We start from the raw sequence: 24,436 nt of genomic DNA on the forward strand, positions 1-24,436 counted from the left end.
GGAGAGAGTGGGGAAGTGGGAGGATTCTGTGTGAGCTCGCGCATAACAACGGGAAAGGCACTCCGGAGCTCCTCGAGCTGTTGTGGCTGACATTAAAAGCAAAAGGCGCGAGTGAAGCAACAGTCAGGCGCAGGACGTGTCATGTAAGGTCCTTCCGTGGGGTATACGCGTATGTGTGCACACCCACATGGATGTTTATGAGAGTCAGCACGTGACGGGCGGAGGAAAAGGGGCTCAGAGGAGCTCAGCACTGGGGCTCAATGGCGGGTTTTCCCTTCCGGCTCTTCTTTGTAGCGCACGCACTTTCCCTTAAACAATTGTTTTCGCCAGTCACCTTTGTCTGAGCCGCTTTTACCCAGCACTTTTCCCACACGGCCGTTTCGAGCTCAAAGGAAGGTCTCAGTTGGCCCATTTTGTACCTTCGACGTTTGTTTGGCCCAGCGAATCTGTTGTTTGCCCTTCACTAACTGGTTCTTTCCGTCTCGGCCGGATGTCTGGTTAAATCAATGCTAAGGATTTAAAAGCGTTTCGGTTCTCTGGAAAAATACTTACGGAGTTAGCCAGGCCTACTTAATGCGCTTTTACCTAATGATCGATCCGCTTTTCCCAGACAAAATCATCGTAATGGTCGTCAAAGCTGATTTAGTTCAAATGCTGGCGAAATAAATCCGATCCGATCCGATAGCGAAAATCTTTCGGGCGGTACACATCAAAGCAGTTGCCTAGTCAACCAGCCAGCCGCAGAAAAATGGAATCGTTCCACCCCGTTCCCTTCAATAACCACGGAGTTTTTCCGTTTTCCATCTGTTGCTGCCGTTGTCCTGACTTCCAGATGCAAATGCCTTTTCGGGGATAAAGAAACCCCCAACAAATGTGGGGCTACTTTATGTCTGATTGTCAGGCTGTGTGTTTGTGTGCTTGCGGGTTTATTTGTCTGCTTTGTGGATTTATTTTTGGCGAAAAATAAGATGAAAATATTATGTCACGCAGCCACCTTTTCCGATAACCATATTTACAAAGGCGTGTCGGCGCGTCGGTTGGCTCTTTTAAAACAGGCTGGCACGCAGACAATGCAAAGTATACTCGTTTATACATGAAATATAGGGTCATATTTTGGCCAGCCATCAGCATTATTTATGCCGCCCACCGCCTACGTGCATTGTTTGGCTAATAAAGCAAAACGAAAACAAGTGAAAACTCCGGGCAAGGGAAATTTTCTGGCCATAAAGCTGCTGTATACGGGCCATGTTTTTAGAGCCCACCGGGTGTGGGGCGCTCGCAATTGATATAGGTCCGCCAATCAATAGCTGTTCGTTCGCAGAAACGCCTTTTCACACCTAAACGAACAAGCACACACACAACACCCACATGACCACAACAACAGCTGCAATAGCAAGCCATGTTAGTTGGTGTAGGACTACAACTATAGAATGTCTGCGGATGGATAAATCGAACAATGATACAATTTTGTTCGAGTGTATGCGGGTAAATACGCGAATTTGAAAAGGCAATGGAATAAAATTTGTTTTCCTGTGCAGGCAAACCGAATTGCTCAATCATAGGCCACATAGTGCTGAAATGACTTCTAGCCAAACTAAAAGTCCTATTTGCTCCTCTCTGAAAGCCAAAATGTGGTGCTGTTGAAAAACGCGTGTTGCGATACGCATACTAATGAACGTCGCGGACCGGAAGTGCGTGCCTATACGCGTGTGTGTGTGTGGGTGACTGAGCACTGACGACATTAGCGCCATTTTGTCGTAATTAATGTGCGCCATATTAGTTGCTATTTGGCCATTTTTCACACACACACAAGCATTGGCACTCACAAAACAGTTTGTGGGAGAAAACTTTTGCAATTTTAGTTGAAGAATTTCGCACAGCTGCCTGTTTCCGGTGGTCGGAGTAAACTGTGTGTGTGTGTGAGTGAAAGAGGGCCTCACAAATGGCTAAGCTATCTGTGTGTGTGTCGACATTCATCTTCCTGCAAAAGGGGCCACGCACACATGCTCACAACATTTTGAGACGAGTTTTTATTGCTGGCATAATTAGCCGAGTTGGAGCTGGAGGCGCCAAAAGTCAGAGGCATACAGCAACGAAAAGCCTCCAGACTCGGTCGGCTGAATGGAATTTCGACCAGAGGTTGCTGTCCTTGAAACGTGTATCTAATTCCCAATATTAGATTGGTCGACAGCAGACTTGGAAACACATAAAAGATACGAAATGATATAAGAGCCTTTTTGTTGAGTGGTGGCACAGAAATTCCTTTCCTTGAAAGTAGTTTTCTACTGAATAGTGTATAAGAAGGGATATCTCTCAAAATAGCTTCAATGTCTATAAATAAAATGTATACTTAAGTGAAAATGGGAATATTATATTTATATATCACATATATATTAAGATGTAAGTTCTGTGAACGCAAAGTTAACGAGTTTTCTGCTTAAAGTTTATATAATTTATACCTAACCGACCTACAATTTAAGGTTTTGGGACCCAGCTCGTGAATCAGAGCTGTGCATATCGTTCAGTTTGTTTGTCTGGCTCGGCCTTTCACAAGGTTAGTTAGCCGGCTGTTGGAGCCCTCTTGCCGCTTTCTCCCTTCTCCGTCGGCTGCGTATATTTAAATGATATGCTGCTAATGCGTCTGTTTATGCTTTATGTTGATGTTGATGCTGCCGAGTCTGCGGCTGTTTCTGTGTGCACGGGCCTATCCTATTTGACTTTATGCAGTATTTATTTGTGGCGCACACTCGCACACACACTCAACACACACAACACACACGCATACAGCAATAGCACACGGCATCCATCACTTACACCAACGCCACATTGTTTATGTTTGAGCAAACACATGAGCAGCAGGGCGAGCAATACCAACATGGGTCACATGTGCGTGGTGCGCATTTAATTTCTATGGCCGGAAGTTGACTAGACAGTTGACTGCCTCCTGTGTCTGCCACATACATATGTATATGCGCATATGTACATGTGTAGTATTTGTGTAAGCTGCTTTTTTTCCGTTCCATTTTTCCATCTCTGAGCTGGGTTTTGGCCTGGATTCTACTGTTCAGTTTATCAATATTTGCTAAAGGGATTTAGGGGTCGTGGTGGAATACAAGCGGTGAGCTCAGCTAATTGCCACCGAACTCGTATTGGATTTGCATTTTTTTTTTTTAATTCTTTAAGCTGGCCATTAGATTTTTCTCCTGGTTTTTTTCTCGATTAATAGCCATATTTACTGCCGCCATTACTGAAATATGCTGCATCAAAAAATTGGTGACTTTGCCCCACTTCACGCCATAAATCAACGGGCCAAAAGGGAAAACTACTTAAAGCGCCATTACAACAAATTTAAAGCAATTTGAAACTTAGGCCAGTCGCACACGCCCCCGCACCCCTATCCAGGCCTTCATCATTTGGTTTCGAAAGTTGTGCCAAATAAAAAGGCCAACTCAGAGTGGAGAAATCCGAAAAAGCGAGGACTGGCCGGACGGGCAAAAAGAAAACAAATGTTTTGGACACTTTATTATGCGCATTATTCACTGCTACAATGTTTTATCCTTTTTTTTTCGTCCAACAAGAGAGCAGGACTGTTGCTCCCGTTGTGCTGGCGATTTCTAGTCCATTAACTTGACCCAAAGGTCCACTCAACGGGAAGCGCTTTAAGAAATCATTCCGTATAAATGTCAAACCGGGCCCAGGAGGCTTGGGCCCACTCAAAGTTGTTAGGCCAGCATTAGCAAAGTATTATGACTTGATGGGGCCCAATCCTTTTGTAGCTAGTCATTTGTGCAGCTGAAGGGCTTTTGGGTCGCAAAATGCAAGCGTAACCCGGTTTCCAGCTGAACAAACCGCCGAGGTCTAGGCCTATCATGTGTAAAATTAGCTTATTCCGTTGGATAACCATAACCATAACCGCCTCTGTCCTGTCCTCCATCCGCCAGCTACTTACCAAGGTTCCAGCGACTTACTTTGGTCCCAGCCGTTGGGCACAGAAATAGATTGCTCCTGCCTCGTCTGTGTTGCATAATTCTCGGTGCGCTTAATGCAATTTTTATGTAGCCTGTGCATTAAGTCATAGTCAGGAGCCCGACGAGGAGGACACATTTCTTTTGCCTGTTGGCGCATTAAATTTATATGGGAATTGCTCTGCCTGCCATATGGGACGCCGGGTAAAAAAAATATGGATAAAGGGGAAAAGCCCACAAACTTTACCTCGACCACAGCTCCTACCCATTTTGACTTGCTGCCAAGCATAAATTTTACAAAACTCAACAAATAACCCTGGAGCGGCGGCAGGGATAAGTGGGATGATGGTGAGGGGTTGGAATATGGAAAGGAGCCGGTAGCGAAAATCCTGGACATTGCCAGGTTTTCCTTTCCGATGCCATAGCCATGCCTTTGCTAAATTTATTTTGTGGGCGTGCAGTTTTCAATTTGGCAGCAGCCCGGACCCAAAAGAATACGCAGAATGCCTGCCAAAGGCGTGTGTTCAGCAAAATCAATAAAAACACATTTAAAACCGCACCACGACACTAACAGGACACAAAAAACATGGGTCCTGCCCAATGCTTTTTGTGTCGAGTCAGCGAAAAAAGAAACCGCCGTCCGGTTGAGTCCGGTACAATGCTAATTCGGAGTGCGCCAAATCAACACGATTTCCCCAAAAAGGGAACGATGGTGGGTGGTGGCGAGGAGGTCTCGGCTTTGCCTTTTCCCTCGAACAAATTACTGCCTGTGGGCGAATGTTAGTTCCATCAGGCTTTTTGCACCACTCCACCACTCGCTGTGTTTGTCTAACACGATTGCATTAGGCCTTCCATCGATTTCCTGCCTTTTCCCCCGCACAACGTGGCGTATACGCATTGTCGCTACTTGAGTGGGTGCATATGCACTTAACTTTGGCGCTGAGCCACCCACTTTCGATTTACGTGCCTCGCTTTAAAAGTTGTTTGACCCATTTAGGGACAAGGCATTTTAAATGCACTTTATTCGTACGAGTCTGCTGCGACTCCCTGGCACACAAATAATAAAAGCATTCTGCATTCTATATGCGTTGCAGCAGGGGGCTTGCCAGGTATTTATGTTTGCAATTTAAATGTTTTTCCCCGCTCGCCCCGGCTAGCTTTTCATTTGTGCTCATTGACATACTGAAGTATCTGCAGATGCGACGACTCTTCCTTGTTCTTCCTGAAAAAAAACTCTCACTCTCTAGCATAAATACTTTCATTTGTCTACGCCGGATGCGAATGCGGATGCAGATCCAGATGCAGATGCAGATGCGGATGTGTTGCATAGTTTCGAGTGCCATTCAATGGAGTATGCTGAACCACTTCACTTATTTATGCATTCGTGCGCACTTTTTCTCTGCCGCCTCTGACGTTGTAGTGCATTTTAATTTCGTTTGCATATGACAGGTAGTGCTCGGACCATGCCATATCATCCAAAGCCCATGGAATTCAGTGAGACTTTTATTCATTTGCCTGACGCTGCTTAAGTATGCACGAATTCGAATGCTCAGGACTCACCTGGGCCACCCCGCCAACCCACCACCCATCTACCGATTTTGGCTGCATGCGAAATTCATCGAATTCATAAAATGGATTTATGAAGAGCGCTCTCGATTCCCTTCGACTCTGTCTGGCGTAGGGCGAAAATTCAAGAGATGCCAAAAACAAACTCGAGTGGATACATTAAGGCCTTGCAAATTTTGTGTAAGCATTCGAGATGTTTTTCCCAGCATTTTCACATTGCAAACACTAAACGTCTGCCAGTTATGGAGAACTCAAACGGTGCCAGCTGCAAGTATTATAGATTCACGAGATTCATGAGACCCTGTTGTGGACAATCGAATATCGACTGGGTCAGAAAAGGTCATTCATCTTTTGATTTATTTTACGCATGCACACACAGCAAACATATGAATACCCAATTGGATTACTAATTTAAGGAGTGGCAGTGAAAGGGAAAGTTTACTTACTAAATTGTGAGAGTGAATTGTGCTTATTAATGCAGGATTCTGCACCTTAAATAAAGGCCAGATTTTATGAGGATTTTTATTTCAATGCCGAAGTTAAACATTCATTGTTATGATTCATGTTACATTCATTGTAATATACATAGTAGATAAAAAGGTTCAAGAGCATTGAAATGTAAGCACGCGGAGGACCATGACTTTTATAACCTTTTTACAATCTAAGAACCCATCTGGTCAATTATCCATATCGGGGCCCCTTGTTAGCCCCAATAAAAATGATACAAATTAATGAAACATAAGTCAAAACCAGCAACGCACAGACATAAAACGCCAATCAAAAGCCTATCTGCGAAACGGAACCAGACAGTCGGGCTGGCACAAAAATATCTATAGGTCCTGGATGTGTTTTGTAGACCCCAAAAATGGCCAGGACATTGGCCAGGCCCACTCGAAAAGGCGTCGCAACGTTGCACAGTCAATTTGCGTTCGAGATTTATAACAGTCACAATGCGCCGTTCTATTGAAACAGTTGACTCGGCACCCGTACGCCTCCATTTGGGCAGCCACCCATTTTCAGGACTCGACGTGTCCTTGAAGCGGGCGCCCATCGAATCATCAACTGGGCCGCTGGTCTCGCTTCGCCATAAATATTTTTTGCTCGATCAAGTGTACTAATTTAATGTGTTGCCATGGCTATATATGCTATATACCTAAATATATGTGTGTGTGTATGCAAGCGAATCGATGAGTCGACTGACTTGACTAAGGCCCAAACCCCTCTCAGTCCCCCTCTCCCCATGACGCTATCAACGCTGGCAGGACATTCAAAACAAGATTTATGACAGGCGTGCGCTTGCTGGAAGATGGGAAGATGGCAAGTGGGTGGTGGTCCAGTGGGCGAAGTTGGAGTGGCAGACGGGCAACAATAAAATGAAATCAACGTTACGAAACAAGAGAAATGACAACGTTGCTAAATGGGCTTATCTGAGCAGCAAGCGGGTTGGAACGAGATGGCTCCTCGGACCGTGCAAAGTTTTTCGATTGTCTGCCGAGCTCAACTTGGAGAATTTTTCGGTTGAAAATTTGATTAATGTTTCGCTCCTGTGACTGACGGCTATTAACAAGGAAGGGATACCCAAGCACCAGCCCCAGCGACTGGGACCAGGCCAGAGATCATGGGGCTTGAGTGGGTAGTGTGTGTAGCAGGTCATGATTTGCCGGCTGAGATTTATCATTTTGGGATCCTATTAAAATTCGAGCAGAGCAACAAGCCATCGGGGTCACTTAAAAGTCGATGATGAGTGTTTGTGGCATTACGGCGGATAAATGTATTTTGGATTACATTGGGGAAATCGCAAGTGCACATTAATATTTATGTAGCTTGTTTTGCTATCTTGAATTCTGTACAGTGTCGGTCATAACTATTACTATATTAAACAGTAAAGCACGTGAACTTATTACAGCCGGGTACCTTATCCTTACGATCCTTTGAGTGCGTTAAATTAAAGCTTCTTTGAATATCCTTTTCTTTGTATTCCGCTCTTATGCAACATCCTTGTATGCTGGATGGTGGGGGCGGGGGCGGGTGCAGGTGCAGTTCAAAGCAATTTCAGCGCTGAAACAAAAACCCGATTCTCCCAGAGCTCTTTTCCCGTGTTAATTATGTGTCCCGTGCAAGTTTCGCGGAGCATTTGTCTTTATTATGGGCTGAGCTACAGCCAGGGCCTGTGCCTCGGGAAAAGATGCCGGCTGACTACCTGGCAGCAAGGACATCTGTCGCAGCTCCTTGCCAGCCCGACCTGTCGCCTTTATTATCATTGTTATGCCCCGGTGCCGCTGCCGCTGTTGCCATTGTTTTTCCGCGCTGACATTCGGGGCGGTATCATATACAATGGCAAAGGGGCAGCGGAATGACGGGCGGAGGAGCATAAGCTAGGTGAGCTCAGTGGAATGGAGAGGCAACAATACATCATGTATGCAAAATGATGTATGCATGTAAATGACGACGCCGACGACGACGACTACTGCTACTACGACGCACAAGTGTTGCGAATTAGGCCAAGGAGAAGCATTAATAAACGCATTTAGTGGGCGCTGGCGTACGCGTCGTATGCGCAATGCCGAAGAAAACGGCAACATAGTCATGGGCCAGGCAATGGAGGTGAAGAGTAAGCTTAGATAATCGCAGGCGCACGAAACGCAAGAACAAGAACAAGAAGCAGATGATGATGATGATATAGACGACACATGCAGGCTTATAATTTGCACGTGGCTGTTTCCTCATCCTTCTGCCTTATTTTTCCCACTCTGTGTGTGTGTGTGTGCTTATTGTGTCACTGAGCTTGACATACTTTCCACTTAGGCAGTCCCCACTTTTATTTTTCCCCCTGCAAGTTTATCATTTGCAGCCTTAGTTATGCATAGTGTTCCACACACACAAGCACACACTATCCATGGCCAAGTCATCATTGTCGTCTCTCAAGTTGCTTGCTCAGTTTACTCCAGCGACTTGAGTCCGGAATACTGCTGAGGCGACATTAGTCGTAATATGTCAGCCTGTTATTTTACCCGCCTAGTTTTAAGTCTGCTATCCCTAAAGGATAGTGTGAATGGGGCGGAGAAAGCACTAAGGGAAGTGGAAAAGTCGGGCGATGCGGTCTCATGTGTTTGCCCACATTTCACTGCATATCTTAAGGCGCAATGCAAGCAGTTCATTGCTGCCAGGCGGCATCTTTTTTCAAGCTCCTCCAGGATGCTTTCCACTGCCGCAGGACCATTATAATTAACGCTATTCCCCCTGCCGCACAGAGTCCTGCCACCTCCCATTCAGCCACGCATAATTAACCTATAAATTACTTATAGTGTGACGTTAATAATCCGGGCGTTAATAGATTTTTCCTCTGTTTTTCCGGCCCATTTCCATTTGTTTATTCTGGCTAACGCACACGCAGGCGGCCAGCTGTGGCTAAAACGGAACTTCCCCCCCTCTTGACAAGGCCTAAATTATCGATAATCAATGAATTTGGCCTTTTATTGTGTTTTCCCAGTGGCAGTCAGTTTGTGTGCGTGGTAAAATAATTGTTTATCGAAATAATGGAAGCATTAATTTCCGCTTTATTGCATTTGGCTTTCTATATATGCTGGTACCTGGAACTATATATTATACCGACCCAGTTCAGCACTACTTAAGTGAAGGGATAATTAAATATACAAGGACCTCCAGTTCGGTGCCCCTTCGAGCTCTTTATTAAAACCCGGATCCCACATACGCACACGCATGGGAACTCATTAAAAATTCTCACTCAAAAGTCGTGTTGCTGCCCTGTCAAACATTTTGTAAGCAATTTAAGTGCAAAATCATGCGACAAACTATAAACCAAAAAGCCGCAGACCCTTCTTCTTCGCCCCCCAAAACTCTATAGAGTGGGCGTGTCCGACGACTAATAAGACCCAGAATAGGGCAGTTCTGCCCCCCTCCTAGTCGCCCAGCCATTGTCGTTCAGCCGTAAGGCATTTGAAAAGCAAACAAATAGACATTAAAAAAGGCAAAACCAACAGCAATAATCAGCTGAAGGTCTGGCATTTCCCCACTTTTCCTGGGTATTCTCACTATTTGTGAACTGAACTGAACCCCCGACAAATGGCACAAAATTGTAGAGGTTGACGTTTAATTTGCCACTTTTATTAACAGCGCTCATATTAGGGACTCATTTATCAGGTCTGCTGTCGTGGTTGCTGTTGTTATTCTTGTTGGACCAACAAAAAACAAAATGATGAAGGGGGGTGGGAATGAGATGGGGATGCTGGGGATTATACCCTCCACCAACAGACATGACACAGTGTAACAGTTGTGGGAATTATTTAATTTAGACACTGCGCCCAGACCTTCTGCAATGCTCTTGGAAATAGGAGGTGGAACGGCACAGTGGAATGTTTTGTGAAAATGTTTAATGAAATTTGAAAATTCTACACATAGTTGAAGGCAATAGCGTAATTTACTACTTCCAAATGGATTCCGTGCTAAGTGTTCCTTGTGTATTTCGAAATGTTAGCTGACTGGCCACTTTGGCAAATTGTGTACCTTACTTTTTCATGCCAATCTTGTGCACTGACAACCCATCGAAATGCCAAGTGTTTGACCAAGTTGTACCGCTTCTGCAGCCATTGTACGAGGAATCCCAGAACTGGGAGCTCCCATTTAACTGGCAAGTTGTTTTTGCACTCTCATGATGCCACTGCTGCAGACAAGGACTAGGATGCTGAGATCCAGCAGGAGGAGCAACGGAAATAGGAGCAGGAACAGGAACAGGCACAGGCTCGCTCCTGCACAGAACAACTCCTAAGCTATTGCTTTGAGCCCGAGCCGGCCAAATTAATGACAATGACTCTGAGCGCTGGGGCAGTGGAATCATGGGATGTGGAATGGGATGTCGGCATCCATGTAGCCACTGATTGTTTGGAGGTTTCACCCCACCCCCAACCCAACCCAACTGCTGTTGCTTTTCTACTTTTTCAGTGTTTGTCTGCATTTACACTGACACATGACAGAGCGTTTCATTTGTTGTGCGCACAGTCGACCATGACGCGGAGGAAGTGGGCTTCGATGCCTGGCCAGGATTAGCGGGCGAGGGGTCGGCATTGCAATGCAGAAACCGAATGCTACAAGGGGCAGTTATGAAGTGCCGGCCCAACCTATTCCATAGTTAATTAAGAGAGAAGTGGGCCAGCCCAGTCACTTAGTTACCTATTAGCTGCTGCGAACGATTTGGCCAAGACACGCGCGCAGCTTAAACGTGGTTAACGCTTCATTTATGGGTATCGCAGCCTAACCAATGTAATTGGCCATCCGCTCACGTTTGGATCCGGTATCCACGAACACACATTCGTCATCGTTGTGCAGAGAGGATGGCTAATTTGCCGACTGGTGTGCATAAATGGTTAGTGGTTGCCGGTGATGCAACTAGCCGCTAATGCCAATGTGCATGCCAATTTGGCTGTGGCTGCTGCTAATCAGCATTAAGCTGCGGCACATGTCGCAAACACAACCGACAATGTGCAAACGTGTGGGATGCGCGCTCCTTATATTAATTATTACAATTAAAATATTGAAATTAAAAAACTTCACCCCCCTTGCGCGAAACGCGAAACGAATCGGTTCAATGGCCAAATATTTGCTGCTCACCAACAGACGCATCATCAAAATGTTTTTCTTGCCATATTTATGGCTGTGCAATGTAACAAACACATCATAAATGGGGCACAACACATACTTAATGAAATATTTATGTGGCTGCCGTGTGCGCGTGTGTGTGTGTGCGCGTATGTGTGTGTGCAGCAAGCACATATTTGCCATACATTACGCACACATTACGGTCTGCTGTATTTGTGTTTATTTTACTCAGAGGCATGGATATGAATTTTTTTGTCCCTCGTTGGGCGCCAAAAAGAAGAAACAAAAGATGATGGAAAAAAAACGTACAGCACACTGTGCTGCGCACTTTGAGGCCAGAGGCTACTGCTCTCTACGGTTTCATATTTTTTAATATATTAGCTAGGAAAATATTATATTATATAGAGGGGAAGATTCATGCGCAACGACTGCCTTCAAATGGGCATGTAAATTTTATTTGTTTTTTACGAGCGCATAAATCAAAGAAAATTGTTTTTTACAAAAAATATATGTGCGTTGCCCCTTTCAATGGCCGGACATTTTATATATTTTATGCGGTCGGCGACCCTTTTCTGCAGACATTTTGACAGAAAGGAGAAACTCAAATCCCGGAAAATACACGGAAAATCTGTCCAGAAGCTCCATCAATCCGCAGCCGCTCAGCTTTGTATGCATTGAATCCACCTACGATCAACTGCAGTCGATGGATATCCAATCAATAGTCGAGTATAAAATAAACGCCTTAAGGGGATTCCCATTTGAGACCCTACACGCATCTGGCATTTTCCTCTGCGTGGCCTCGTTTTGATTTTTCCTTCTTGTTTTTCCAAAAATTGATTTCATTAATTTCTAATGCTATCTGAAAATATACAAGGAACAACACCCGCGGGTCGTTTGCACAATAGGTAAGGAGGAGCGCTGGGGAAACATCAATGGAGAGTAAAAAATACAAAGAAGATGGCCATATATATTTGTTCACAGAAATGGGGGAGAAACGGCAAAAAGAAATGATGTACTCAACAAATTATGTGAAAACGAAATGAGCAAAAATTATATTAAATATAAAAAGGAAAAATGAAAGATTAAACATAATTGAGTGAGCAACGCATCAGCTCAGAGGCATGGATATGAATTTTTTTGTCCCTCGTTCCTATACTTTTGCCAAATAATCAATAACGTCATTAATTTGATTTGATTTTAAATTAAGATAAAAACGGCACATATAAAACAGCCTTGTATTCCCAGAAAAAAGGAAATATATAATATTATAAATTAAAACCAGTTAAAAATTAATTACACCAACATAGCCAAGATTTCATTTGCAAATTCCGGGCGCAGCTATTTCGGAAAATAATTCATTTTGGGGTTTTCACAAATTTCTTTGTGCCTCAAAATTGATTACACAATCAAATTAATTTAATGCTGTAATTTGCTTGGCTTTTTCATAAAGATACTGCATATCCTTGAAGGCAATTTCCATTTGTTCTCTGCAACGTTTTCATTATGTTATTATTTCCACATGCTCACGTCGGTACGTTGAATTACTTTTTTTTATCAGATTCACCTTTTTTTCGGATAGAGCAAAGAAGAAAAACTAAAACTAAACCTTGGCTAAGCATTTGCCGAGTCAGCAACGCATTACCCGATCCCACTTTCAGATAAAAGTGAAACCAGCGACACGTAAACGGTCATGGCCTCATCCACATACACACACACACAAACGTGGGAACAGAAACGAAAAGCTCACACACACTCGCACACAATCACTCTAATACACGCAACGTGTTGGCACCCCTTTCTTATGCAACAATTTTCGAACGTTAGCCGAAATCACAGACTCTCAGATTTTCCGTTGGGCACAAAGAGCCGGCATAATGGCTCCGCCGGATTGGGATAGAATGGTGTCCGGGTAGGTGAACCTGAACTCCGTGGACCCGCATAAAAGGCTCTCGAAATGCAGGCGGCCCTTTTAAGTATCTATAAAATGAAAATGTTTATAGAAAAAGTGCTCAAGAGACTTGATTTGTGCATTAAAGATATGTGTATAGGCTCCACCACCTGACACGGAGTATTTCCTCGGTCATAAAATGCAAGAGATATCACTAAGCCCGGTGCCACGTGCTTGTATCTCGCAGATACTTATGCTCTGTGGCTGGGATAATGTGAATGCGAAAAGGGTAGACCAGCACACACACACAGACACACACACACTGGCCACTAAAATTCGGCCGTTAAGAATCTTTTAAGGGGCAGCGGGACAGGAAGTGAAAGTTTTCGGTAGTCAGTCAGTCTGTTACCGAGCCATTTACTGCATTTTTATGTGACCAGGGTCGGATTGGGCCAGGCATATGTATGTAGATAGGGCCTGGTCATTGATGGGTTATGTAAGAGCCTGTTGTGCGGCCAAGTCCCTTCAATATACTTTATATATCGAATGTAAAATGAAGGGCACTCTTTTGACTTAAATCGATTCTATGCCAATAAAAGCATTCGTATTATGGATAGCAGTCAGCTTTCATAATTTATGTCTATATTTTAATTCAAAGTAATATTAAACAAATATCAAATATTAAATAAAATACTCCAAAGCAAGATAATCCATTAAATGTGCAACTTGATAAATTCCTTTTCAAGCTGCAAACAGGTGGGATGTAATTACAATTATGTAAACAATTTCTTACATCACAGTATTAAAAACTTAACGATCTTTGAACCGTTTTACTTGCCTATTGAGGCGACAGTTCTTTCCGTAATGCCTTGGCTTTCCACTTGTGTTAATGGGATAAAAATTAAATTTAATATAAAATTCATTTGCCGAAATCAAGGAGAACCGAAACGATTGCTTGTTACATTTCTCGGACTGGTCGAGCACTTTCAATAATTGCCACTTTGGCGCACATTAAAGTCAACTTATGCCGAGAATTGACTGCTGCAACAGCCGAGGCCTATGCTCCCCGCCCTGATGGCTTTTTCTGCCCCGATTTTGCCCCACCTAGAACGCATAATCATTATCGTTACAGTTTATTGCACATTAAAACTGCGCCTCCCCCGTCGCTCCTCGTGCCTTTATGCCACTTTCTCTGGGCCAAACACTTGGCATTACATAAAGCAAATGGCCATAAAACGGAGCAGGGAACATGGTTAAAAGGACGAGAAGAACAAGTCCAAGGAGCGGACGAGAAACACTGACTTGACCGACTCGTAATTGTCACCCTCAGCGCCTTTTGTTGAAATTTACACATGAATAGTTGCCGGACCTCCTGCCAGTGGGGAATTTAATTTAATTGTGACTGAAATTTGCTTCCATCCTGAGCACTTTCTCATTCCATCCCACTCGATGTGCTTCAATTGTATCTGAAGATTTTATTTGATTTTTATTTAATTTTTAAGTACTGCTCCCAATGGTGCAATTAACAAATGGGCTGCAGAATGATTTGCAGTTAGCCAAGTTTACGGCTAACCGAAAACCCTTTGGTGAAGTCAAAGGAATATATACAAACGAAACCAAAGCAAACCCCAAATCCAATAAAACGGGGTTAAAGCTGTCACGCTTATTTTATTTGATAGCCCCATGATTTTAGCAAATTATGCAAATGTTTGCACTTATTTGAAACAACATTTTTGTTACTCATATTGAGTCGCACTCGTCCTGCTCACTTCTCCCCCCTCCCTTTCAAATATTGACAAGAGTTTTTTATTTAAATTTGGCTGCCAATTTCTTGGCAGGAGTTTCCGGCAATGTCACATCGCTGCCCCAAGCCCCCCAAACCCACTCCTCAGCCCCTCCAACTGCCACGTTCTCTGCATATTTTTGCCAAATCAGCAAATGTTGTCAACTGAGTTTTCCCCCGCCATGTCTCGATTCGCAGATTCCACTTTTTTCCCCAGTTTTTTTTTTTTTAGCCGTCTTCTCTTCCGTCGTCAGTGGAGCCGAGCGGAGCAAATGCCACTAATATGAAAGCAAATTTGCATAATAATTTTTGCCAGATTCTTTTGCTAGCTGGCTGCCGTCATATTTAAGTTGAAATTCCTCTAGTTTGACATTGGAATATTCGCATTTTCTCTTTAATGTTGTTATTTCTGTTGCGGTCAACCTACTTTGCCACTACTTATTAAATTAATTGAATTTAATTGTATTTAATAGGAAAATTAATTAAAATGCTTTATTTATTATGGCCTATTAAATGGATTTTTTTGTGCCTATTCTTCGGCGAACAGAAATTTCTTCTTTTTTTGTGAAATTCAGTCTGTGGCGGGCGTTTTAAATGTCAACTGTCGGTAAAAAGCAAACTTTTTCTTCGTTTTACTGTGCGTTTGTAATTTAAGAATTTGTGGAAATTACAACAAAAAAAAACTCTTTAAAATTGCATACAATAACATTATTTGCAGAAAAAAATTCGATTCAATTAAATCATTCAATACTTTGTTTAAATGAAACACTTCTCTGCTGAGATCGTTGTTATTTTTTAATTGGAAGAAAAAAGCCAACTTTAACTTGGAGTATTGAAAACGAATGACAATCCCATCGACCCATGTTAAAGTTCATTTATTTGCACACCTTACGCCTGTTTGCTCTAGGGGCCATAAAAATAATTGGCAATAAATGCGCTAAGAGGCAAAACAAAATGCCAATTGCCAGAGACCAAGAAGCCAGCCAGTTCCGGAGAAAAGGAAACCGGATAGGAATAAGAAAACAACACATTGCTTTTAATTAATGGAAGCTGCCGAGCGAGCACCAACATGTGCAGAGGCAGTCACCGCTGGGTTTTTACGACTTTCCGTCTGGCATCTGGGCAAAGGCATCAAAACGGGCGGGAAAATGGTGGAAATGGGTGGAAAAGTCACCGTGTCGCTTGTCAGTTTCAAGTGCGTTGAGTTATAATTTTATGTGCAATTAATTTGCCACACTATAGGTACATGCGTTTAATGCGATTGCTCGTGTGTACGTGAATCAGTAAATGAGGCAACATTATTTTTTGCCTGCTCATTATTGGAGGGCTACTAAAAATTGTTTAGCCAAAACCATTTTAATGGTCGCCGTGTTGTGGCCATTAATGTTGATGGCATTTTTATAGTTCCGGGCGATGCGAGAGAAAAGTTTTACTGAACGAAATGAAAGTAGAGCAACTTTCCTGCAACTAGGTTGCAATTCATTCGAACACTTTGCATTATTCAAGCCCGGGGTCCGAAAACAAATCGAAAACAAGTGGACAAACGTGGCCAAAATGGCAAATTGCGACGCAGAGAGCCACGCACAGTATTTTGGCCAATTTTACGATTGATTTTTGCTGCGCGGCTGCGAAGGGGGCGAAGTGGAAGCTGCGTTTGGTTTTAGCGAAATCTCTAATTAGCTAATTGCTATAATTAAATGTTTTGCCAATGTTCGCATTCCGTTTAACTCAGCACGGGGGTAATGCAAATTCTGAGAGCTGCCACCGCAACGTTCTGGGTGCGCGTCTGTGTGTTTGGACGACGTCATCATCGTTGCCATCATTGGCATTGTTATTATTGCGGTTGCCCTCGTTCTTCGGCGCTGGTTTGCTCACAGCTCCCTCCGTAATGGCAAATCGAACATATTTGCATATGAAATGAGCGAAAAATCGAAACATGGCGGCAGCCAGACCCGGACCATGTCGTATCCCTGCGGAAAGAACTGGGGAGCCCGGCGATTTCCGGCTTAGACGGCATCACATTTTAAACGACTCTGCATGGGTACGACCTCATACCCACTCAAACCCCCAGCTGGATCGAAAGTCAGGCAGCAAAAACCATTTATAATCATTATAAATTATGCATTGCATTATCGCTCTCCCAACCGTCATGACTCGCTCAGCTTGGCTTTTAGCCAGCTGATTAGCAACTAATTCCGCTGCGACCACGCTGCGTATGAGCAATGTGCGCCGCCTGCAGTTGACTGAATTTTGATTTGGGTTCACAATTAAATCATCTCTTGCGGTCAATGCATGGGGGTATATTTTTTTTTTAAACTGTTATAACTTTGTTTGGACCACGCGAAATTGCTGAGCCTACGAAATGCAAATGAGTTAACAAGTGAATTTAAATGAGATACAAACAACGGCGGAATTCCGTGACGAGGGACCGAGCGGCATTGGTCGAAAAACTCGTGGGCCGACAAAAAGGGCTAACAAAGTTTGGCGAAAGAAAATGCCTTAGAAATTTCATAGAACAGTGAAATTAGACAGGCTCTGGCCCAATCTTATAAAATTTAAATTAAAATCAGACCGAAATACGTTGGTACAACGGAATCCGGTTGTTTCGCAGGCCGGATCTGAAATAAGCTTAAGCTGGCGGAGAGTCCCGAAATTAATGTCAACTTCAAACAGTAATCTCTCCCTTTCTCGTCCCGCGCTTTAAACAATGGCGGCGAAATATGAGCGAACAAAGCAACTGGGAATAATGAAAAGGCAAACGAATCTTAAGTGCAGGACAGAAATAACACAAATAAATGCCGAGCAAAAGGGAAATTGTTAAGAGCAAGGACTCGGAAAATAAGCCAAGCCAAAGGACATAACTCAAAAAATGGCTGCAAAAGTAACGCACACACACAAAAAAAAAAAAAAAAGGCAGCAAAATACTGGAAGGCGGCGAAATGAGGAAGAACAATCCCGTCTTGAAAGCCGGGCAAAATTAGCATAAAAAAAGGATTTGCTCGCTAATTTCACTTTAATGTGAGAAGACGAAGGAAGAAAAAGGCGCAGGACAGCGATGAAGACGTCGCGCCCATTACGTCACTTTTATCTCGCAATACCCCCTCATTCCACCATTTTGGCCCAGTCTCTTCGCCTTTATTTATAGCATTATTAGTTGGGCCACGCAAAAGATCGCAGCGTGCGGCCCGCAACTTGGCTTTTTGGGGGGTCTGGCCCAATAACAAAGTGCTAATGCCCTCGGCTAATTATACATCATTTGTTAGCCAGTTTTTTTTTACATTTCTGCAGCCACTTCCCTGCAGCTCGGGCTGATTCTTTCCGTTTCCGTCTGCTACACAGCAAAAACTATGGTCGTCCTCCCAATCAAAAATTTTATTCTGAAAATCACCTTTAATTGGTTTGTATTTGTGCAATAATATTTTGTTTATATAGGTTCATATAGGTTTACAAACAGCAATCATTAAATACGCTTTTAATAATATAAAACCCATAATGATTTTTTATAAATGGGTATAATTTTTTTGAAATATCACTAGGTACAGTAATTAAGTCGGAAATTCTTGTGAGCTACTCGTAGTGCCTCTCAATTTTTTCCAGTATCCTTTTGCCAGTGACACCACCTAATCGCTCAAATTTTTTGCAGGACCTCCCGTGCTATCTGAGTCCATAATGGGAACGGTCGGCCGGCTGCCCTGCAACGTCACCCCGCCCATTTACGAGGATCGAGTGGCGCTGGTCATCTGGTACAAAGTTGGCCTGAAGACTCCCATTTACAGGTGAGTGCCGAGCGCTTTTCAATCAATTCCGCACCCGAATGCAGCTGTTAGGTGGACCCGGAATTCAAAGGAGGCCGAAAAGTTTGAGTGACACGGTTCTGTTTTTTTTTTAGAGGCGCTCTTAAATCTTTAAGCCGCCGTGTCAAATGCAGAACCACAGGCCGCAGCCCCACCTGACCGCAAACATTTCAGCACACACACACTCAGACAGACACGTTGGCACGCACGGGTCCATAAATAAACAAAATTGATTACCGCAGACAACTTTTGACGCACTCAACCCGCTCGCCACTCAGCCAACAGAGCGGCCGGCAACAACAACAGGACAAACAAACACGGCCGACAGACAGATGAGGCGGGAAATTGGATCGGAAAAGCGGAGGCGGGGCGTGGCGATCGGAAAACGGAGACCTGCACATGTCAGTTGCCGTATTTGCGGGCAATTTTCATTCTGATTTAATGGCGGCTAATTAGACATCTTTTTTTTTTGCCTGTGTGTGTGTGTGTGTCTGTTTTGGGGAGTTCGTCCATCAGGCTGCAGGCCTGAAATTAGCATAACTAGGGAATTATACACAGAGGGCGGCTGGCGGATGGCGAACACTCTAAGCCACTGCCAGGCATCCAAAAATCGAGGGAAACTTTCTCGACAATCCCAGCTCGCTGTGCCCAAGGTTACATTCGGCAGTAAAACTTTTTCAATTATTCATGTCTGACATAATGTCGCAGTGGTTGGTCCTCAGCATTCTAGTTTGGAGTATCTAGTATCTTGTATATCGCAGCTATACACGACTACATCAAAGGAGTGAAACTTTAATTGGATTTATCCGAGTTCGCCGCATGTGAGACAGCCAGTGCGCCAGAGTCCTGGTGATTAGCTGATTGCCAGGCAGCCAGGCAGCCAGTTGGCCAGGCCATTGACATGCGGCCAAAACTAATTGAACTTCGGGCACTTCAAGGACTTGCAAATGACTCGAGCGAAAGTAGTAATTAGCGTTGCATAACGACCGCAGGAGAAGGGGCACCGGCTAGCCGAGCGAGCTCAACTCTTGTTTGTAATTAAAAAGCACTCAGCAAGTAAATTAATCATAAAAAGAAAGCGAGTGGCCAGTGCAAGGACCACGCCCAATGGTGAAAATTAAATTTTCGTCCAGCTCACCGACAGCTCAATTCCGGAATCCCGTTCGTTGTTTTTCACTGGCCAGCTGACATGTGATGCCTGGGCGTCATGTTTTCCACCAGAACCTCATTATCCGGTCCACTTTCGGTTCGTTCAAGTGTGCCATATGTTGCGAGCAAATCAAAATTTAAATGCCATAAAACACAGGCCAGCAGTTTGAGAGGAAGACACATGGATTTGCAGTTAAGATTGACTCATGCGCAAAACAAATTTATGGCGCAATTGTGAAAGGAAAGATTTGTACTTTTTTTGCGCAAACAAACGATGGTTTTAGATCTAATTTAGGTGCCATTGGCTGAGCTGGAACTTAATCGCCAACTGAGTTTGAAACTCGAAAGCCTTTGGGCCGGGGCATAAATGTTTAATTCATAAATTGTGGCATATCACTAGGCTGAAAACTTGGCTCCCTCGGGCGAGGATTACTTGGGATCTCAATTAAAAACGCCTTCGTTCGGTTAGAGGGACGATAAAATAGAATATTACGCTGAAACGTGCATAATTAACTATGTGTTCCCAGCTCTCGGACTAAAAATGCCGAGAGGAAAGCTTTAAACCCAATTAACTTCGCCACTTGGCTAAATGTTGACCTAAATCAGGCGCCACCCACTTTCGAAACTTTTAAAACCCAACTCGGGCGAATGCTCGCGGCTGTGGAGGCAGTACACGGACACTTTAAGACCATTGATTGACCACCAAAATGAGCTCGTTACCCCGAGTATGGACTGAACGAAATAATCAATAATCGGGAATTTCAAGCGAAAACAATAAATTACAGCGAAGTGGGCGGGTGTGTATTATTAATTCATTGCAGAACCCAATTACGCTGTTGGCGATAAAAAAAAAAAGAAAAAACAACTTTCATCATGGCATGAGAAAGTAATGGGAGTAAGGGCGACTTTTGTTTTCCATTCGCTCGGGCTGATACACAGAAATTCTTTTAATTTTCCCACTCCGACACTGAGAGAATTATAAGGGACAATGCACTGTAAAGCGGTTCTTATGACAAAAGTATTGATAAAATATTTAAAACCCCAATTATCCTGCAAATACCACAGCCTTTACTAAGAGACTTCTTTTCACGTTTATGTTCTGAATATATACTTGGACTGTATTTTGCATTTTGCATTTTTTTCCAGCGCACGTCTTGATTTTTGTCTGTTTTCCCATTTCAGTGTGGACACACGCGACTCGAACTTCGCCCAGGGAACGCACTGGTCGGATGAGACCTACCGGGAGCGGCTCTCCTTCCACGTGGAAGGACGTGCCGGCACGCTGACCATCAAGTCAACCACGGAGGACGACACGGGCGAGTATCGCTGCCGCGTCGACTTCCAGAAGAGTCCGACTCGCAACTCCAAAGTGAATTTAACTGTCATAAGTAAGTATTGAGCCACTCGCCCAACTCCCTGTCTTCCTGTCTGTTTGCCCACACTGTGCGGGGTAGCATAATTGAGCAGCTAATTTGTGCAACGACATATCCTTGGTCGAGTCCGGGTCTGGGTCGTGGTACTGCCTCGGCTTCCATTCTCTGGCCCGGCCAGCCACGGCACTCAGCTCTTGGACAAACACATTAGTTACAGAATAAGACGCCAACTATATGTTCGGGTTGCCAAGTTTTCCCTTCTTTTTAGCTACTGCCACCCCTTGTGGCATTCAGCACTTGGCAAACAGATTTTAAAGTGCCAACTTGGCGAGAAGTTTAAACGTGGCTGCTCAAGGAAAAACGGAAGGCCAGCGAGTGCAGGGTGCAATTTCAGAATTGAATTCCTTGCCTTTTAAATGGATTTCAGATCGGAATTGGGCAAGGGTATGCGATGGCAGTATAGGCATCTTGACTCGATCAGCACAGTTTCGTAAAAATATCAAGTAAATATTACTTTTCAGCCAAACAAAAATACATTTACATTTGTTTTCTCGCATATTCTAAACATAATTTTGATTGTAGTAATAAAAGGGTAAGCTTATCTATAGGTTTTGCAGTATAGTTTACTCCGAACCTGCAGTTTCAATTTGGGGCTTGTTTTTTTGCCCAGCTCCAAGGGGAATGGGGATGCAGGGATACCTGTGCATTGAGGCGGCCACAGCTTGCAATTTACCATTAAAATTTATATGCGTTTCCAAAGGCGTTTATCTGAAATATATGGCCGGCAGAGTTGGCCTGGCCGAATATTGTTGGTAAATAGTTGCTGCCGACGTCGCTGCTGTTAGATGAAGCGCAAAGGGCTAAAAGGGGCGGTATGGGCGGTAGGGGCGTGCCCGTGTTTTACAAACTTCTTGAGCATGTTGAACATGCTCAGTCTGTTTGTGTGTGTGCGTGTGTTTGTCTGTGACATGTGAAGCGTAAAACCATGGCAGGATTTAGAACTTTGTACGTTGGTTGGGAAATTGCAAAAAGGGAAACAGGAACCGAGGATAAAACTTTAAAGAAGATATTAGATTAAAAGTTGCCCCAGTCCGGGGTGGACAGTTTGGACAACTTGCCGCTGCTGCTAATGCTCGAAAGGGGTAGGAAATTCCCAGGACTTGATCAGGCCAAGCAAATTTGCCAGCAAAGCGATGATAATGGGGTTGCTGCTCAAAATAGTTGGCCAAGTTGGCTCACCCACATAACCAAAAATAATAAGGATACCGCTTGGCTGGCAAGAGCAGTGCGGAGCAGTCAAAACAATGAATGCGCAAAAAAGGCTGAATGGGTAAATCCCAAGAAAATGGGAAACAAAAAATTAAAGCTCCGCAGGGAAAACAGAGGAAATTCCTCGCTCAACTTTGACTGCACCTGTTCGAAGTTCTTTCCTTTTATTTTCCACTTTGCTAAGTGGCAACAGCATAAGTTGTCCTTTTAAAGCTGTGACAGTCAAGCCTTTAAGGAGCTTGCTGGCCAAATAGGTGAGTTGACAGCCCAAGGAGGCTTTCACAGTCGATATGCATATCGCACGGTGGCGATGTGTAAGGGCACTTGACCGTATGCAAGCCGCAATACTGAAGAGTCCTTTCTACTTTCTTCGTTTCAGTTCCGCCCGAGTCGGTGATTATATTGGACAGCAAGGGTGTGACCATCGAGGATCACACGCTGGGTCCTTACAACGAGGGCTCTGGGATAAACATCACGTGCGTGGCCATCGGCGGTAAGTCCTTCCCAGTTTTCATATCATATATGTACGATGTGTGTGTGTTTGTGTGTGTGCAAAATGTGTTGACGCTGCAACGCTTGTGTCTGACAATTAAAAGTGATGAGCGTGAAAATGCAGGCGAAAGATTTTCACATTTTATTTAATTTCCTCCCGCCTGTCTACTGCACGGACACGAACTCGAACTCAAACAAGGGCTGGAGCTGGAAAACCAAGTGCAGACAATCGAGGAGCTCACACAATGCCCACACAAATTGCATTGAGAGCACTTGAGAATTGCTAAAAGCCAAACAAGACAACAAATGAAACAGCGAAAGGCACTTGTACACACACACACACACACGCAGCCCACACACCCACAAACACCGATTCATATAGACCGCACAGCACATATACCCAGTGAAAGACACTCATCCACTCCTTGCACTTGTGAGCACATAAACAAACAGAAGACCGGCTAAAATGCTGCAAGCTAAACGCAGAGACAACTCCAAGTCTAAGCCGCATGGCAAACATATCAGTTGCACACACCCACATCCACACGCACACGTTACCCACAAGACCGATAATTCTTTTCCTTGGCCGGGCATCTTGTAAAAACTCCCCACCACCTCCACCTTCCACAGGCCGCCCGCAGCCGAGGGTTACCTGGCTGCACGGAAACACCGTCTACAAGAACGCCAGTGTGGGCCAACCCCTGTCCGAGCGACGGGTGGGCAATACCCTGTCCTTGGCGCGACTGGAGCGCAGGAATCTTCACATGCAGCTAACGTGCCGGGCGGAGAACAATAATTTGACAACGCCAATTATCAGCAGCGTCGTCCTCGACATGAACCGTGAGTACTGCCTGGCCCCCGGGAGTCCTTGAGTCCCCATTCCCCATTCGATTTCGGTCCGGGCCTAACTAATTAAATTCTATCGCCTCCAACAGTGCGTCCTTTGATTGTAAAGCTGCAGGGGGAGAATCGAGCCCTGTCGGCGGGGAATTCTTATCAGCTCAGCTGCGTTGTCATCGGAGCACGTCCAGCGCCGACGATTACCTGGTGGAAGGGCAGTACCCCCATGAAGAATACTCACGAGATTGTAAGTGGAAACGCAAGGCAGCCGGACAGAGTTCCACTAGCAAGAGTTCCTGTAGATGTTTTCTTGAAAATAACTCGGCTAAAATATCAGTGGAACTTGTCAAACTATACTATAAATTAAATTGATAAGTTGTTTAAGGCATATATTTCTAGTACTTTAAAGCATCCTTTATTTAAACATTTTAACATTTAAAAAATTTGACTTCATTTAAACTATAAATTGCTCAAAAACGACTAGCTATAAGTAAGAATAAGTATATTGTTTAGAGCTAGTCGGAATCACCCGACTGCTACCCTAGACAAAATGTTTATAAACATGCAAATTTCAAATGCCTGTCATCCTTGTTAATGGCTGCCCCAGAGTACACTTTCCATTCCCCACCGAGACAGAGCCGTACACATGCTTTGTGGTAATTGAAGTTGCTCGAACGGCAGTCACGTAGCAAGGACCTCAATTA

General features: G+C 44.1%; 1 protein-coding gene across 7 annotated transcripts in view; it reads left to right on the forward strand.

The window, feature by feature from the left end:
- Nucleotides 1-24,436, forward strand: part of LOC6610067 (nephrin) — a 58,841-nt gene that overhangs the window by 21,254 nt on the left and 13,151 nt on the right. For all 7 annotated transcript variants that reach the window (XM_032715409.1, XM_032715412.1, XM_032715407.1 and 4 more), the window contains exons 4-8: nt 18,459-18,591; nt 20,941-21,146; nt 22,780-22,893; nt 23,523-23,732; nt 23,828-23,979. In XM_032715409.1, the coding sequence (XP_032571300.1) occupies nt 18,459-18,591; nt 20,941-21,146; nt 22,780-22,893; nt 23,523-23,732; nt 23,828-23,979 (815 nt within the window). The remainder of the gene's footprint in view (nt 1-18,458; nt 18,592-20,940; nt 21,147-22,779; nt 22,894-23,522; nt 23,733-23,827; nt 23,980-24,436) is intronic.

Source organism: Drosophila sechellia, chromosome 2R (genome assembly GCF_004382195.2).
Source record: "Drosophila sechellia strain sech25 chromosome 2R, ASM438219v1, whole genome shotgun sequence".
Taxonomy (NCBI): Eukaryota; Metazoa; Arthropoda; class Insecta; order Diptera; family Drosophilidae; genus Drosophila; species Drosophila sechellia.